General features: G+C 34.8%; 1 protein-coding gene across 1 annotated transcript in view; it reads left to right on the top strand.

Moving 5' to 3' along the window:
* Nucleotides 1-4083: 4083 nt before the first annotated feature.
* LOC145664279 (ionotropic receptor 40a-like) overlaps nucleotides 4084-19974 on the top strand; it is a 166311-nt gene continuing 150420 nt past the window's right edge. The window contains exons 1-2 of the mRNA XM_081730813.1: nucleotides 4084-4298; nucleotides 17834-18028. Coding sequence (XP_081586939.1) covers nucleotides 4238-4298; nucleotides 17834-18028 — 256 coding nt within the window. The 5' untranslated portion in view covers nucleotides 4084-4237. The remainder of the gene's footprint in view (nucleotides 4299-17833; nucleotides 18029-19974) is intronic.

Raw genomic sequence — 19974 nt, 5'->3', positions numbered from 1 at the left:
TGCATGTACGGTGCAAGTCATATGCATGTTTTCCCATTTTCGCCGAATATTGTATCAGATAACATCGGAAATGGTTTGAATAAAGTCTGAAACTGATTTTCTAAACATTTGTGTTTGACAGAAGTGCTAAATCGTAGTTCATTTTACATGCACAGTGAATAACTACTTCCATACGCATGTAGTTGTTTCATTTAACAGCAGCTTTCAAACAATATTCTATTTAACCCCCTTTTAAATTTGAAAATTTTGAGCAGGACGCCGTCTCGGACTCTGTGGAGGACCCTGGGGCATATATTTTTACTTTCAATCATACTATTTTCGAAATGATGACTAACGTGTTTTCCTGTTTTGACATCTGTCGCACCATTTCAGATTCATGAGGGTGGCCATAGACTTTACAATGGTGGCTTTGCTGACATTTTGACCGGCCACCATTTTGCACATGGTAATTTTACGAGAGTAGAGACTTGTTTCGTCTTCGTTCATTTCTCAACAGATTTCCAATGATACGCTACTTGATCTCGTCACCATTTGCAAATTTTGAGTTGGACCCCGCCTGGGACCCTGCGAGTGGTCCTGGGACAACAATTTTTGCTGTGATATGTTGTACTTTTAAAATGATCAAATACGTGTTTTCCTGTTTTGGCATCTGTCGTATCGTTTGCGATTTCTAGGGGTGGCAACGGATTTTCTAGACATCCTGTAAATTAATATAACTCGCACAGTATATGCATTCGGAAAATTTTTATTACAGTTTCGTAATAGGTGTCATTAGTGCTTTCGATTGGTGTATAAACAATCTTCCATTTCGATATATAATCTTCCTCTCTTCCCTTGTTAGAGGTGTTAGTGCTCATTAATGAAATCAATATTAATGTTAGTGTTTTCATACGTACTGATTCTAGCGTAAGGACATGGATCTGTCAAATTCATATAACAGATCCAACTTATTCAAATCAGCCAAATGAACATGATTATCACAAGCTCTTTGAAGTGCTCGTTGGTGCCACACAAATTGAAATGAGTGCTTAAGCCGGTCGTTTATTCGGGCCTGCAAACTTCATGCAAGGAGGCTACATTTCAGAATCAACCAAAAAAAATCAGTTTAACAGTTAGAGTTAGTACTTGGTACTTTTATTAATATTAACGTTAGTGTTTCCATATGTACAGTTTCAGGCAGAGAATAAGGGTCTGCCAAGTTCATTCAACAGAATTACCTTATTAAAATAAGCCAAACGAATATAGTAACACAGTGGTCTTTGTTAGTACCTCAATACGTTCCTCAGTTCTCGCACATAGAATACGCAATGCGGATGTGCTGCCTCACATACTGAAGTCACTTTGTTACAGCTATTGTTTATATGTGTTTATCTACTGTTACTTTGGACAATTTCATAAGGAAAGTGTTCCTTGCATTAATATCCTATTGCCCTTGATCGCCATTGCAAATTTATTTGCCTATTTATTTTTTAAATTTCGATTCTTTATAATTGTTTCTAAGAATTTAAGTGTTGTGGTTTGCATAGGCCTGTTATTCAATGTTCTTTTTAATTGTACCCATAAATGACGGGTCAAACGTGAGTAAGCTTCACACAGACCGGAACTCAGGGGGAAAGTGGTAGGTAGTTTTATTTCATATTTTAAATTCGGTAACTAGCAAGAGAGTTTTTTTTTTCAAATATCAGATTTATTTTTATGAGATTTGGTATCTGATAATCTATTCCGTATTTTTCTTTCTTTTTTTTAAAGAAAAATTCTAGTTCTTAGCTTCCAAGGACCGTGATTGGAGCCTTGTATTTGCCATTTGATTATCTCATCATTATACATAAACCGGCTCTAAATATAATTTTGTTGAATTAATCTACTGGTTCTCAACCTAATTCCTATCACGACCCCCATTTTATCATATCCCCTTGCCAGCGAACCCCCTTATTCTAGTTTGTAATAAGCTTGTATGGGATTTTCAATATACCTATTGTGGAGATCTCAAGATATCCATCTACTCGTATTTCTACAATAGAATTCATTTCTTGTGTACAATAGATACAGTAACTTCACTAAAAGCGAATGGATTAAAATCAAATTCATTCATATTACAAATATCGAACTCAATCCGTCATACTATTTCAAAATAGAGGCTGTTTGAAAATTTTTAAACTTCGTAATTCTCTTAATGTTGGGTCATATGATTAAAAGAAATAAAGTAATTTCTAATTTTGGTTTAAAAAACTTGGACAGTTGTTAAAAAAGTTATTGACTGTTTTAAATGACTTAATAAAGTGCGTCACGAAGATTAAACAGGATATTGCCGCACTAGTGAAATCACACTATGCTCAGGTATCTCGTTAGCTTTCAATTTTAATTGTATTTCAATATGCAGGTTTTGTTGCATTTGCATTTTTCTGGTATTTCAATATGAAATTCTCTTTAGTTTCATATAGTACCTCTTTCATTTAAATTGATTTTTAAACAACTCTGCACCTATTGGAAATGTTTAGTAGACCTTTTTTTTTGTTATTCTTAACAGTATGTACGAGGGTTGGGGCAAAAATCATGGCAACTATTTTTTTTTCTTGCAGATATGTGAGCGGATCACAAACTTTTATGTGTCGTGTGGAAGTTCTGCAGGCATAGTGTGTATGAGGAACAACAGATGCATACACTTGATGCATACACAATGGATGCAAAACAACAGATGCATGCATAATTCTTATCAAGAATAATCGCCATCGATGAATTTTGGACCAGGGCATACGAACCAGAACTGAAACGTCAGTCCGCGGAGTGGCGACATGCTGGATCACCAAGAGGCAGAAGTTCCGTCAGAATCCTTCCCCAGTCAAATTGATGGTGATCGTCGCGTGTGACGTCAGGAGTGTCATTGTTTGCCACTTTGTTCCACATGGCAGAACAGTGATCGCACAGTACTACAGGGACTTCCTGGTGCGACAGATACGACGTGGCGTTCGGGAGAAACGTCCGGATCTTGTGAACAGTGCAATAATCTTGCACGACAATGCAAAACCACATAAAGCAGAGTGTGTAGAGCAGCTACTGCGACGTTGGGGATGGGAAGAATTGGAGCACCCACCGTACTCTCCTGACATTTCGCCCTGTGACTTTGATCTCATTCGAAAGATTAAGGAACCACTAAGTGGTAGGCGGTTTGCAACACGCGAGGACATTGCTAATGCTCTGCGCGAACAGGTGACCCGATTCAGACATGGTGCGGCAAATGCTGAGGCGGATGGTATTCAGCGCCTCCCACATCGTTGGCAGCGTGTGGTGCAAGTAGCAAGGGACTATTTTGAGGGTCTTTAGACCCAGGTTTGTCATGTCAACTGTATGCGTACTGTGTTGTCATTCTTTTGCATCGTGAAGGCCATATTGCGCTATATACTACCGCAATAAATTAGTGTGTTACGATATTTCAGTGATATTCATTGTACACACATGTAGCTAATACCTTGTCCTTTCGTCTGTATATGTCACATTTTCCAACCGGACTGTCATCTTCAAGAAAAAAATAGTTGCCATGACGTTTGCTCCAACCCTCGTATAAAACTAAAAATATGCATATCAGAACAAATTCAAAATAATATTTAAACATATTTTCCGGTATTAGATTCTAATTATATTTATCTCTTCCGTTTATCTTTGCGACCCCCATAAAACCCTCTCGCGACCTCCTAGGGGTAGCGACCCTAGGTTGAGAAATCCTGAATTAATCAAACCAATTTTAAGCTAACAGACTGCTTATTTTAGTAAAACCTAACTTTGTATAACATTTAACATCGTGATTAACATAAATAAATAAATAAATAAAAGGAACGCGGGAGTTCGGAAATTAATCTACAGTACTATCAAATTTTATTCCCGTCGTTCGCATATGTTCTTTTTTTGATGCGAGAAAGATAGGAATACCAAACAATAACAGAAACATAATAAGATGCGTTGTTAAAAGTGGCGGTAAGGTTAGTGAAGGCTCTTAACCTAAATATCATGTTACGAGGAATATTGCAGTTTAATATTTAATTTGCTTGTTCCTTGATTGTCATCATCTTACCGAGTCTGACATAAAAATTATTAACTTCTCAGAAACATTGATCAAATATTCCAAACAGTGTCATACCACAATCACGCAACCACATCAAATAAGTAATACTTTTTTTTATTATTCTTTTCTCAGATTAACAGTTCGTGTTACAACTTGCTGGTGTGTGTGTTTACATCTGTGATGAGTGCTTTGATTGCGTTACTATTATCCATATTCATTTACTGGTGGATTTGCGGAAACGGTGAGATTTATTTGTTTCATGAATTAGTCAAAAAAGTTATCACTTATTATAGATTTAAAAATTCTTTCAAGAAACTATGCAAAAAGATCTTTTTACGTTTTTCCCATTAGTTATAGTTCAAACCCTCATCGGTTCCTACCTGAAAATTAATGCTACATGCGACAACTACGCCATCTATTGAGATGAAACTGATATTAAAGATTATAGTAATAATACATTTTTACACTAACTGATGATTACACTAACTTGAGAAAAAATTCTCGTGCAGTTTTTGAGAATACCAAGAAAAAGATTTTTACTTTTCTAAAAGTTTTGTCGTTCATTGCCAATAATAACTGATAGTTAATATTCTGCTGGAACAGTTTGCTTATTTATGTATTTATTGAATATGTAAAAAATACATTGTTATGTAGCAGTTTCTATTTATTGCTGCTTGTCTTTCATCAGGAGCACACAAATTCTTATCAGTGATACACATACTCCTATCAGTGATACAAATACTTCTAACAGTGATACACATACTGTTATCAGTGACACACATACTCCTATCAGTGATACAAATACTTCTATCAGTGACACACATACTTCTAACAGTGATACACATACTGTTATGAGTAATACACGCAGTTCTATCAGTGATACACATACTTCCAACAGTAATATACCTACCCTTATCAATGATACACATACTTCTAGCAGTGATACAGATACGTCTATCATTGATATATATACTCCTATCAATGATACACATACTCGCAAGTGTGACGTACACACTACTTGTAAAGAATATATTTTATCATTATCAATAAAGATACTTTAATCGCGCATGTTAGAAAATAAACCCCTTTCTGCTGAATTTCTCTGTCAAAAGTCACTCTTAATTATTTTTACTTTGTTCAGTTGTGTCAACATAACTTTACCAAAAGACGTAAATAGAAAATACATTTTGATAACAGTAGGTCTAGTCTAGTTAAGTAACAAAAGAACTTCTTTAATGTTATTAGCATTTTAACAGTGAAAAAATGTCCAAAGATGAGGCATATAGCCTACCACATAATATGTCCTATGAAGCTAAACAAAATGATATATGCCAGTGTAAAAAATAATTGGTGTCTAGTATTCAAGAATATTAAGAAATAAAAAAAAATGTAAACCTATAAAATGATGTTGCTCAAGGCAACGTATTTAAATGAAACTGATGCTGAAGTATCTATATATGCTGTTCGAAACTTTTCATTATGATACTAGCAAGGTGATAGTACAAAGCGCGACTAATGAGATACTATCCGAAATTACGTTTAACTCTTAAACATTAGTTTTTATTCAATTGTAATATTGTTCAAAAGATACCAAATGTGTCAATCGAGAAATCACATGAAGCTTAATATAATCAGATGCTTCTACTTATATTCGCACGTGTAATCTTTGAGAAAATGGAGAAACAAATATTTTTGATGGCATTGGAAAACATGTCATTCGTTGCCAATCTGATAGTTTATAGCCTTTATTCGGCTGGAATACAACATTTATTTACTTATTTATTTATATACTGATTATGAAAAATGTACATCGGTAAGTAGCACATCATACATATTGTTGTTTGATTTTAGATACTTGGTTCACATTAATATTAAGGGAAACATAAGAATATGAACATAGGCACACGTGACGTAGTAGCTCGTTCGTTCTCGGTATAGTAAAAATACACAACGTTCCAGCACCGAAGTTATATCAGACATCGGGACCTCTGTTGAAAGTGGAATCTGAACCTCTGAACCACTTTTCGGGTTTTATTTAAGGTACACTCATCGAGAATTGAACCTTACACCATACACAGAAAGCACTTTTAGCTACTCGTCCACGATATCCCATGATAGGATCTTTAAGTTTGATTCAGGGAGGAAGTGGATGATTGCATTGTGGGTCATAGTTCAAGTGAGTCGAGATTTATATGTGATTTAAGAGGTCTTATGCAGAGTCATTTTGGCGTATGATTAGCGTCACACTAAAAACCTGACTACTGCAGGAAACATATGTCAGTTGAACTCTTTAGTATGGCACTAATCACGCGTCAGAACGACTGTACATAAGGCTCAAGATGCCTTAAATTAACCTTACGTGACCCATTGACATACCACCTACCATGACTAATGTCCCCTATGACTATTATTGGTGCTGAAAATGCAGGAATCTATAAACAAAAATATACCCAGTCATAAATTTGTTATGTGTAAAGTGTCAAAATGGACGAACACTATGTTAATATAATAATTGAACCTACCTTGCGCAAAGAACCTACTACCTAGGTCTTTTAAAACTCTAAACTATTAAGCTTATAAACTTAATTTACCATTACACGCTCAGATGTGAGTCGTATTTCGCGATTGATAATGACTCATGTTTTCATTTACCTACCCAACTATTGCGAGTAGTTCTAGTTCAATCACAGAACGTGGGTTATGGTGGACAACGTCATGCTCATGGATTCTCCAATTTCCTCTAACATTATTGTTCCACCAATTGCATAATCGTTCATAATTATTTATTTTTGTACTACAGCGTCTAATTATGCAGGGGTGCCCACAGAGGGGGGCTATGACGCAAACTGCGTCATTGAAATATTTGGGGGGGTTAAAAATCTATATAAATATGTTTGAGGGGGTGTAAAAATTAATCGAAAAGAAGATTTTTTCATGGAAGAACACCTACGGATAGACAATTGGGGGGTGCGTCATGGACATAAGGGGGGTGGGCACCACTGAATTATGAAATGTTAAGTTAAAAATTTCATTTCCACACTGAGAAAAATAATTCCATTTTTAGGGAAAATTCTTGAATAACACACATTTTGGTCAGAATACCATGACAAGACTGGATTGGTGTTCTCAAAAGTAGTGCCGATCGCACAACCATCTAAGGAAGAATTCTGTTTTTCATATCAAACGAGACAGGGAAAATATTTCCTACCCTGTTCACGTGATAAACCTTCATTGAAAGACCTGCTGCTTTCGCTTGAGATTTGCAAACAAACGGCTTTCCGAAGCACACCTAGTGTTTGCTGAAAAGTAATTTTGCTTTCGATGCTAAGCTTAGTGCTTTCAGATAAAGAGGGAAAACGGTGTTCCTAAATTTATTTTTGACGAAAACAGGAAAGTAAAATATTTCATAAGCAATAATTTACAACTACCATATTACTTGTTATAATAAATTTACATATGCTAATATTTATGTTCTCTTCCACCAGTACCTATCTCTTTCAAGTGCTTGGGCGCCATTCTCCCAAATTTAAGATCCTCCACCCAATCATTCCCCCCTATAAAATACTTAAGGGACTACTTCACTTAGTAGGCTCTGGCACCTTCTTTTTGAACAAAATCAATCTATACCCATTGACTTCTCCCGCCACAATTTTGCCTTTTCGATTCAAAGATAATGTTGTTTTACTGTTGTTCTTAGCCTAGCGTCCCACAATCATGTACCGCGGCTAAAGGAGATGACAAAAAATGAAATGATGGGATAAAGAAAAAAACGAGAAAACCAATGAGCACGATGTTTGTCCAGCACAAAATCGATTTGATGCGAGCTACAATCGAACCAGAGACGACATGAACTAGAGGTGACAGCTCTACCACTGAGCCACTGCAGCCCCAAAATGGAATGCATTCTTGCTATAACAACTATTTTAAATTGTTGTTGATTCTAAGTTCTTCTTGACAGTTAGTGTTTTTAAGGTGGATCACTAGGTGTTTCCAGTGCTATGCTAAACGCTGCTTGAATAGTGTGGCGTTGCCAGATAGTGTCCAGTGTTTACTTATGCCAGATAATAAAGGAAGTTATCATGGAATTCTGCTTGGATACTTACTGGAGAAATTAATTTCCTACCCTTACCGGACTTGACAGCGAAGTTTCACTTCTCGAACTGCAACGCTAGAATCCAGGAATTTTCTTATTGTGACCATCACAGTGAACCACGGTTGCCAACCTAGGAGAACAAATTCAACGATTTTCGTCTTTAAAATTGTCGTATATTACATATTCGTTATGAATATGATAGTTGTAGAAAAAAGTATAATACTAATATAATAGCAATAAAATATAATAAACTTACCTAGTAATCTTCAATTTCGAACTCCAAATCGGTGTTCAGAACTCAACGAACTGCTTATTCTTTTCGAACTATGTTTGAAGAACATATGAGTTCCCCTTGCTATGTCTTTGCAGATTCTTGGCAATTGTTTACAAGCCTTGCTTGTATACAGATGCAATGAATGACATATATATTTTTGTACAAAAATGCCAGGAAGTCCTTACCTAGCCTACTTGCAAGAGAATTATCTTTTATTATCATTGTGTTGCACCCATCGGATGCGAAGCCTATTGCATTTTCAAGTGTGATATTACTACTTGTTAAAGCATTATGTAGGAGCTCATAGAGACGATTTGCAGTGGTACCTTTATGTGCAGCTTCCATCCACATTTTTATCACAATAAATTTGTAATAGCTGCCAAAATTTTGTTTGTATTTTCGTACTATTTTACATCGATATATCTTACACAAACACACACACACACACACACACACACACACACACACATATATATATATATATATATATATATATATATATATATATATATATTCGGTAGTCGAAATATCTGTAGACTCATCGGAATTTTTGTTTCTGTAATATATTCAATTCCTTCAAATGACATTTACTGACATTCTTTTTTTTTTTATCACACCTGTTGGCTTAGTTCTATCTAATTGAATCTTGATAACAATTTTAGAATCAGTGAATGCACTTTTAATTACATCTGTTAAATATCTGCCGTCAGTGTCGTATTTACGATTTTGTTTAGGGGCTTTTGATAACTTTATTCCTGGAAATGTGAAAATTCTGCAAGATATTTTATTTACTTTAAAATAGTATACAAAATTTCGGGGAGGCTTACCCCGAAAGCCCCCCTTAAATACGACACTGTCTGCCGTCTTCATAGAAATATTATTTTCGGCTAAAAAAAAACATATCATTATTTTAGCTCGCCTACTTTGTATATCCAAAGTGTAAGAAGTAGATGTGGATGACGAAAAATCAGTTTTCTTTGGACAAACCCTACACGTTTACAATACAAACCCACAATTTAATTGCACATTCAAAGACTGCAAAAAAGTGTGGGTTCTAAAATTATCGTATATTCACCTTTTATTGAAGGACATTATCGTATATCGTATTAAGGCTTAAATTATCGTATATCACGATAAATTATCGTATGATTGGCAACCGTGCAGTAAACGTACACATTTGGCAACAACGCATTAAGGCGTTCTGCGCAAGCTTCTTCTCAAAATTTATTTCATTAAATGTAAATTAATATTTAAATAAAATGTGAAACATAACACAAGAAACGATCAAAAAAATATATCTATTTCCTAATAGGATTGTTAGTTTAAAATACCTCACATATACAAATAAACATTTCATAAAATGAGCACTTCTAGTAAGATCTGACAGCAAGTGCCATCTTGGGTGCTAAATGTAAAACGAATCAAATATTTTCTTTTATTTGTTACCTTTTTCGATATCAGAAGACACAACCAAATGAATCAGTGTCTTGTGTTGTAGCTGAAACATAACTTTATCTTATAGTACAATATTTATAATATGTAACGTTTCACTGCGCAGTAGTTAAGGGAATGAGCTAAAATATGTACTCACTTCCGGGTGGTGATCTACCTTAAAGGAAACATTATATTAGAATTGAAGTTCTAAAACAAGAAAAGGGAAAAAAAAAAAAAGATAAGTCGTGAGTGGGAACCCTTCACCCCTGGTGGGGATATTCATGAAGCTATAGGCTTATGTCTAATTATATTGGAATATATTATCCATTTCTTAATTTCGAACATACTAGGTTCGATCGAAATGAGAAAACTCTTTATCGGACTTCTAAAGAAAATAAAATAAAATAAATAAATACATGACCGTGTTTATTATATATAGAATTCCCAGTCACGACCCCCTTTTCAGTTTTATTAAAAATAGAAGAAGAAGATGAAGAAAGGAAAAGGAAGATAGAAGAGAAAAGAGGTAAAGTAAGAAGGTGATAAAGAGGAAACTGTTACTGGATATTTTGAGAAATATGGTAAAGAAAAGTGAATAATTATCTAATTGGGATCATTTCCAATAGCTATTGGGTGAATGTTTGGTATTAAGGTGATCAAAGGTAGACACATGTTAACCCATACATCCCAGATCTAGATCCATTTAACCCCAACTACCGAATTATCCCAATCTAGCTCTGAGATAGATGAGAAAGTTTAATTTAACCGTTTATTCAATATTTCCAGAAGTTCTAGACTAATATCCAATATTTGAAAAATAAACGACGAAGTTGATGGCATATTAGAATCGACCACAAAAAAAAAAAAAAAAAAAAAAAAAAAAAAAATCAGAGCAACACACATTTGTTGAAGATTCTGACTTTCATAGTTCTCCCATGATGATCGTTCGTTCAGGTTACTTCAGTCCTTTTTGCTTCCTTCATAGAGCCAACTTAAATTAAGTTAGTATTGACATTCAACGACTTTAATTGCCAACTACCATTAACTATAGTAACTCACACATATATATCAAAAGAATCGGTGCACTTAATACTAAACCTACATTTCACTCACACTCACATTCATACAGGACAGTGTATACTTCAGGTTACATTTAGTTGAATTAAACTAACCTAACTACATTTCTATAGACATTTATTACATTTCAATAAAAGAAAAACTTAGTTTGACATAACAGGAAAAATTTGATACATGAAAAAGAATGTTTCATAAGCATGCACAGAAATCTGCTACTTTCAACAATATCAAATAACACATTTCTCTTTCTAGAGATATTAAAAGTTGGATTACATTAAAAAAAAATAATATTCGACAAAAGACGAAAGACAAAAACTAAAGAAAAAAAAGAATTCAAAGGTCAACATATTTAAGATTCAATGCAACGAATACATTGTGAAAAAAAATGGTTAATCATTCTTAAAAAAAAAAACACTTTAGTAGCATTTTATTGAGTCTCTGTCCCAAGAGGAGGAATTTCGACAATTTTATGAGTCTTTGTTCTCACGTCGATAATAACCCCTTTTTCAACTCTCTTTACGCACTGTGATTGGTGTACATGAGATTATTTAATCGTTTGTCTTAACGACAGACAAAAAATTTAGTTCCTTCGTATTATATATATAAAATTTTCATTTCGTCACTTGACGCACTTGGTATAAAATTTCAAAGTTTATTAAGATTAAAGGAAAATTATTGAATCCAATCACAGACATTGGGAACATATTTCCCTAATACTATATGTCTCAATGGAGCTAGGTCTCTGGACCTATCTAGGTCCTGTATTCACATTCCTAAATTATTACCAAAATCAGTTCATCGATTTTTTTTCTGGTCTAGATCGTGTAGTCAAAAGATTCTAGTCACTGAACTGACGAACGACAAATAGTTAGGTTTCCAGTCGTAGGGGAGGATTTGTTTCATAGTTTACTGATAGAAGGACTTGTTGGTGGGGCGCACTGTTTCATAGTTTACTGAGTTCACTATGATCTCGTAAAATAACTTTGGGTAAGGATTAGGGCTATTTTTACTTTTCTTACGACCTGCTACTTGTTCTATTTACATGCAGTATTTAACATAGTATTCAACTTTAATAGTCACGAACATTAATAACAACACAATAAGGTGTCATTTATTAAAATTTACGCGGTAATACTGTATATCACAAATAGTTGGTCAGTGTCGGGTGTCAAAAATCTATGGCAACCTAAAATAACCAGGGTAAATACCGAGCCTTTTACATACATACTCGTATATATATATATTTATTCATATTTCTCAATATAATCAATTTCACTCTAATATCAATCTCAGTATTTCGTCGACGTTTAAATTCTACATAACCTTTTAATATTCGATAAATATTCACATTTTATTGGCTCAAAGACAAAACAAAAACCCTGACTAACAAAAATTATTTTTCTTTTCATAAGGTTGCAACATTGAAATGCATATGTATAAACCCGATAATTAATAATAATTCAATTTTACTAAAGATCCGCGTATAAAGGAATGGTTGATATTATTTAGTAAGTTGACACAAGAGGTGGAAATACAACAAATAGAGCAGGCACGTAACTTTCAAAATATGTAAGTACATATATAGATGTATATACAGAGAAGGAAAAAAAATCAATGTTATTCGAAACTAGTGGGCCCAAACTACTAATACATACCATATAACCAATCAATAGAAAGATAAACCAGAAATCAGTAATCAGCGGGTATAAGTTGTACGATCAATGAATAACAATTAAGTTTCTGGGAATCTGAAATTATAGTGTACCTTCTCGCCAGTTTCTCCCGTGGTGGATTGAATATCGCGAAAATGGTCCTGAGTTGTGCTGAAATACCTCCACGAATTGCATCCTTCGATGTCTCAGTTAGTACATACGATCGAAATAAGTGATATGAATATTGTATGTTTTCATGAGTTTCAGAACCGGGGGGGGAAGGTTGAAATTTAAAAAAAAACTTTAGAGAAGGAGTAAAAAGAATAGGTAAAAGAGAGGAGACAGAACACTACAACTACGAAAGATAAGTGGTCGAATTTGCGTATACAACATACTATAACCAAATATTCTCTTTTATGCCAAAAAGTGGGTGGTTTACTTAAATACGTAAACTCAAAAGTTATCTCCAAACACACAACTAGTCCGTGCCCGCAAGGGAATTTTCAGAAAGACGAAAGCTTTAAGGAAATTCCCCTCCTCGCTGTATCCGGTTGAGTCCTTGGAGATCCCGGAATCCACCGGAAGGTTAGAGAAGGCGCTAATTTAGAATTTCAAAAAGGAAAAAAATCATCCGACCTCTCGGAAAATAAAAGAATCCAGAATAGTAATGAAATTAGAGGGGAAAAAATAGCTAAGATGTTCCTAATTAGTGATTTGCCAAAATAAAAAAAAAATAAACTGAATTTTGGATCGGTGATTTCAGTGACCAAACATCACCGATGGCTACCCTGCGCAGACGTGCCAAAGTCTGGGACGTCGTTAATTACCATCAACTAATTAAACTAAGAAAAGAAATGAAAATACTTAAGAGGGTCATGGGTCGACGTCCGGGTACGCGAATGACATAAATATTAATTTAGTAGCAGTTGATTTAATCAGATAGTCCGAACTGAGCTGTCAGCTATATGAACACTGCACAATAAATAAATAAGGTAAGCAACGAAAAGAGTCAATGAATGTTAAAGGTACAAATGACCAAACCTGTACTTTTCAATGATCACAGGATATAGGAGTTAGTTTTCTTAATTATCATTTCTGTCAACCTTTAGAAGTAATTCCCACATGATGCTACCTTATCTGATGAAAGGCTTAAGAATCCGGGGCTGTTACTATGAGGTACTTAAATGCGAAGTAACACACAATTCCCAACTATACTTTACTATCCAAATAGCAAACTCGGATGGATGAATGTACTGGTGTAGAAGTCAAAACGCGAGAGATGTTTAGTAAACATATTCATATTCTCACTATATAACATACACTAGGCCTATCCATTTAAATATAGGTGTCATACCATCTCATTCATATTTTATATCATATTATTAATATATCATTACATTCATTCATTATTTACTCATTTTCGCGCGAAGCAATATTTTACAGACACCCTATTTCATACATTTTACACGCAGGCCATACACATATTTATATTACACACTAATAAATATATAATTATCACAATCTATCACGCTCAAACTACTACACGATAACATTAATCGAACCACGGACTCTTTGTTTCGAAGCACCCAAATTGTATTTACTTCGCAGTAAAAAAAATCATACGTGTATTTACTGAAAGTTAAATTGTCAACGATTAATTTATTTCTGATTTGCTGATAAAACTAAAGCAACAATGGAAATTTTCTACAGCCACGGGAAAAGAGAATCTAAAACTACATTTTGAAACAAATAGTAGCAGTATATGGACTTTACCTCTATTAAGAAAATATGCATTCTTTATTTCAGTGGATATTTCGGGTTCTAAATGACATAGCAAGCTGTAATTTTCAAAATAGTAAGATATCATGCTATTTCATATAAATGCATACTCATTCGAACCGAAAACCATGTGTACGGGATGTAATTTGAGAATAAATGGCCAAAATCAAACAACTTAGATCACTAAGTCATGCGACGTCGTAATGTCAACAAACAATTGACTACCGAAAACGGACACGGTGGCGCTGTAGTGGAGGCATAATTTACCGTGTACTGAAATATATACTTGTACTTATTAATCAGAAATCTAATATTTACTCTCGTTTATTTATGTATAGTTAGAAAAATGGTACTAAATTGACGCATATTTAATACACTGTCCTTATGGTAAAATCATGCACTCACTCAGAACTACTAACTACACACAACACTATAAATACTACACATAAATACTACCTAAGCAAGCACCATTTAATTACATGCATATTAAAGGCAAGCACCTTTAATCATATTACTCCTAGTCGGTATGTAGAGTTGGCTCTATTGAACTTGATGGGGGGCAAAATGAGAAGGGTAACCCTAGGTCCAATTGACCTGACCAATTATTTACAAAATTATTACTAAAGATTGATGCCCTGGGGGCACCTTAACGAGGTTTATTGAGGGACCCTTCCCCTGAGAGGGGAAAAGGCCCTAAAACAAACAATAACTAACCCACTCCCCCGCTAGAACTGGTTCAATTTGGAAATGAATAGGATCCCCTTTTTTTAGCTTAAGCTGCCATTCTGCTGATTAACATTACACTACGAAACCCACCATATACATGCACTTACTGAATAATAATAAAAAATCACATTTACTGTATACACGAACAAAATACACAAAACCAGGTCGTATTTCCCCTAATCCCTAACTGAGTTTTAACAGATCAAAAATCACTTTCCTATATTGTCTATTCTTTGGCTTGGATAACGAGCAATATGGCGTCTGTAAAGCTGGTTCCTATTTCTCCTTTATTTTACAGTTTACTTGACGAAAAATGGAAGCTTGTCAGCTCCTAAATCATTGTCAGTCTTTAACTTTTAAATTACATTAAATTTTACCTGGATTTAATGAAAATGTCCGTCCTTTTACCGCAGATATGTAGAAGGAGAAATCACAAGCTGCGCCTCGTAATGTGTCTTCGATTATTATATAATATTGCGCCGAAAACAACAGGGATTGGAAAATTCCACCAATGAGGCAGAGTCCTCCAGCAGCGGAAATTACAAAGCGAATAGAGATTTGGCAAATCCAGATGTAACCGGATCTGAAAGTGACTATGGACTAGTGAGAGGGGGTGAGGGAAAATTTAGGTACCTGGCCAAAATCTACATTGGTCTGAAATTAAGAAAATTTATATCCAATGGCGGAACTATATTTCGGTATGGCGTCAGAATGGTAAACCTTGTAACTATTCAACTTGTATATGCGAAAATGGGATTTACAATTAATCAAAATATAAATAAATATATTATTCAGTTAAAATATGATTACTAACGAAACCTTTCGATTCATTACATTTAATTCGAAGTAAGGAGAATAAATAAATTGTGTAATTAAACCGAAATCGAATAAAAAAAATTACTAGGTACAGGGTGCGTAGAAAAAAGTTGCCATTACTTTCAACTGTAATGGTACATTACAGTTCGGTTGTACCATTTTATTTGAAAAATTATACCTGACCCCAAAATCTCATGGACGCATCCAAAGCCCTAAAAATCTTTTGTGGGCACTCCACTCTACCCATAACTATATTTTATCAGTGATCAGGGAGTGGATAATAAAAAAATAGAAATACAAGTAAATTTTCTTCTCCACCATTCTCATAAGTACCGTTTTTACTGAAGAGAAACTATAGAAAAGTACAAGGAAAAACAAAAAGGATTGCAAATAATCTTTCTTGATTTGGAAAAGATATACAACAAAATATTATGCCAGGAAGTATGAAGAGCCTGAGGAAGAAAGGTGTGCCAGAGAAATACGTAAAGATAACCGAAGATACGTATTTAGGAGCTATGACTCAAGTAAAAAGTAGCATGGGATTAACACATCAAATTTCTGTTAGGGTTGGATTACACCAGGACTTAGCCTTAAGGTCATACATCTTCAACGTTGTCATGGATGTTATAACTCAAGATATAAAGGATAAAGCTCTTTGTTGTATGATGTTTGCCGACGATATTTTAGTAGAAAATGAAATCTTTGAGTTTTACGACCCACGATTATGCTGGCTAGGCTACAGTAGACAGTGATGATGAGAAATGAAGGAAATGGTGGAATGAAGAAAGAGGGAGGAAACGGTAGAACCCCGAGAAAACCCATCACAGGATATTTGTCCACCACAAAGCTCCCGTGGCGGATATTGTACTAGAATACAAGTAAGGAAGAAGTCAAAAAGGAAAGAAGGAAAGTAGAGAAAGACTGGAAAGACAACGGAATATCTCGAATATAACGGAGACGAAAATGGGGTAGTAAGGCTAAAAGGAGAACGGTTGAATGAAGCGAATTTTTAAAAATATTTAGGCTTATATATTGCCAAGAATAGTAATTTGGACCTTGAAGTAGCACGCAGAATACAAGAAGAATGGCGAACTTGGAAGAAAGTATGTTTCATTTTGTGTGACCTCAGAATCATGGTAAAGAATAAAGGAATGATTTAGAAGAATGTAGTTAGGCCATGAATGATATACGGAACAGAAACATGACCATACAGAAAGCACAATAAAAAAAGATCGAATGTTACCGAAGTGAGAATGCTGCGGTGGGCTATGGGAGAGTGAGAAATAAAAGAGTAACTGCAACAATTAAGGTTGTAGAGATATTCACGAAGACCCAAGAAAGAAGTCTCAAGTCTGCAGTAATATAGCTATCTAATTAGCAGAACAAACAATTATATGATCAGAATAGTGGTGGCAATAGAAATGGATAGGAAGAGAGGTAGAAGGAGATCAAGAATGAAATGAATGGATATGGTTAAGAATAACTTCAGGGAAAGAGTCTAACAGAGAAGGAATTCCGAGGCAGGGCTTTCTGGAGAAAACTCATCAGAAATGTCAATCACATAAAGCGGGAAAAGATGGAGGGGAAGAAAGAAGAAGAAAAGACATGGGAGAATATATTTACAAATGTAATTTTATTGTAAAAACTTAAGAATTTTGGGAAGAGCAGTTCTGAATCCATATATTTCTCTTCAGGATGGCGTTGAAGTTAGGCAAGTAATTTGCTCTGTTACAATTTCTTATGTGTTAATTTGTGGTTTGACTCTTTCTATTTCAAGTGTTATCTTTGTATATTATAAAATATATTTAAAATTAAAGGAAAAAAAAACATTTAAAAAAAGGATTATCCGAAAAGTATGCTGGAGTAAATATGCTTTATTTAATCTTTTGTAATGATGAATTATTGAGGTTATTCTTTTTATGTAGCAACTGTATTAATTCCATGGAGTTACGCAAAAGGCAACCGACGTGGATATCTTAATAATGCATTGGAGATGTTGGCTAGAGAAATAACACAGGAGCTTCGATATGATGACGGCAAGAACATATCAAAGGCTCTCACGGATATTGCCAAGGAATTGCCTGCCAAAGAACTTACTCTGGTCTTCGATGATACGTACGGTAATTATTGTTATTATTTATAATACAATTATTAAGTGTTTAAATAAGGTTGACTGTACTTCAGTTACTACCCGTTTGTACATTATCAGTTGTTTAATGGAATGCCAAGTGGTTAATTTTATCAACTCATAAACGAGAGGTCGGATATTCACTTGATATCACAAGGGAAACTTTTATTGATATTACCAGGGCGAATGCGGGAATTGTACCGTTGAATGCAACGATTTCGCTGATTTCATTCAAATCATTTATCAGATCTATCCCTAGCAATTACAACTTATAATGTCACGTGTACAAAACGTAAAGGAATCTAGTTTACATGGCGTGATAATTTATTAATTAATACAGTAAACCCAAATCCCAAGGGACCGGAAAATCAAGAGTTCGTGTTAAAAAAAAAAGTAGTGTTAACCGAAATACCCATATTTTATTTTTGGAATATAGTTTTTTCTATACATACGCACCACAGTATATTAGAGTACAGACTACGGTATATAGATCATACATACACACTACAGTATATATGCATGTCGTCATAGAAAACGTTACAGTGCCTGGATTTTCTTCTCTTTGAAGATTAAAAAGAAGGTTTATGTTAGTACATACATCAATCCTCTTTACAGCATCAGTTGCAACATCACAAAAATTCCACTTGAGAAAAATATATTACAATAATACTGTAATTTCAAAAAATGTAATAGAACATCATTTTCTGGTGAAAAAATCCTGTATATTGCCACTGCCCAAATCCCGGGGGGATGAGGGGAACATGTCCCCTCCAATCTTGGAACTGGAAGGGCAGGGTCTGTCCCCTCAATAATCCGATTTGAAATGTGTTTTTTTGGGAAAAAATGTGATGATTTGTGTCCGATTACCACAAAGGAAAGTGAGATGAAATTGATGTCCCTCCAGAATAAGCTTCAAATCTGCCCGCCTCCCAATGTTGAAGACAACTCTGCTCCCTGATCCTCCACAGGATTGTTTTTCAACTTCACAAATATTTTGAGCATCGCTTAACAAAAAAAAAGTCTTACGTGCCCCCCTTTCCCCAATGTTGAAGACAGATTTGCGCCGCTATATATTGCACTGTCTCAGACGTGAACGAAAACGTCTGGTAATTTCACGGCTCACTGTGCTCATGGCTTCCGCAAAACTCGCTGATTTTTAGTTTTGTTTGCAGATCTATACTTGTCTGTTTCTTCTTGGCCATGATTCTTCTCGTACTAGCTCACTTTAAACAACAGAAAAGCATGTCTTAACACAGAACTGCACTTGTTACCGTATTCACTCGAAAAATATTCGAATGTTCTCACCCTAACTTCATAGGTGAAATTTAGAAGAAAAATAACGTCAATATTGTTCATTACTGAAAAGTCAATTGGTACAAACAGCGAGCATAAACCAAATCCGCGAACTCCAATTCTTGGAATTTTCACGCAGAAAATCCAGGCCACGTGATAAAAATTTGCAACTCCGCTAATAATGAAAAGTTATATATTTATAACTGCTGTTACCAGTTTACAGCCACAGAGGCGGGTAGAGTAGTTGTTTTGTCTTGTGCTGTCGCCAGCTCCTCTGCCAAGCAGCTGTAGTGTTCAGGGGGAGGGGGGAATTTATATTTCGTAAGAAAAGAAAAAAAATAAGCGTTTCTGGTTTCTCTCTTATTTACTAGGTAATTTTCTTCTGTATAAATACTGTATTGCAAAAATTGATCTGGAGAAAATCGAAAAAAAAAAAAAATAGCTGAAGAAAAAAGATAGAAATCTTGAAAGTTCGTGTTAAATGAAAACCTCTAATAACGCAACGGACTAAAAATGAATTCGTAATTCGTGTTAACCGATAAAACATCCTATAGGATAACGTACACTCATGTCCAAAATTATTGTCGCGAGCTCCCTCGTGTCTAAGCGGTTAGCGTACGCGCCTTTGGCGTGGGAGACCTGGGT

This window comes from Thermobia domestica, chromosome 11 (genome assembly GCF_964235325.1).
Source record: "Thermobia domestica chromosome 11, izTheDome1.hap1.1, whole genome shotgun sequence".
NCBI classification, from domain to species: domain Eukaryota; kingdom Metazoa; phylum Arthropoda; class Insecta; order Zygentoma; family Lepismatidae; genus Thermobia; species Thermobia domestica.
Note: the sequence above shows the minus strand (reverse complement) of the source record. Positions and strands in the feature narration are given on the sequence as shown.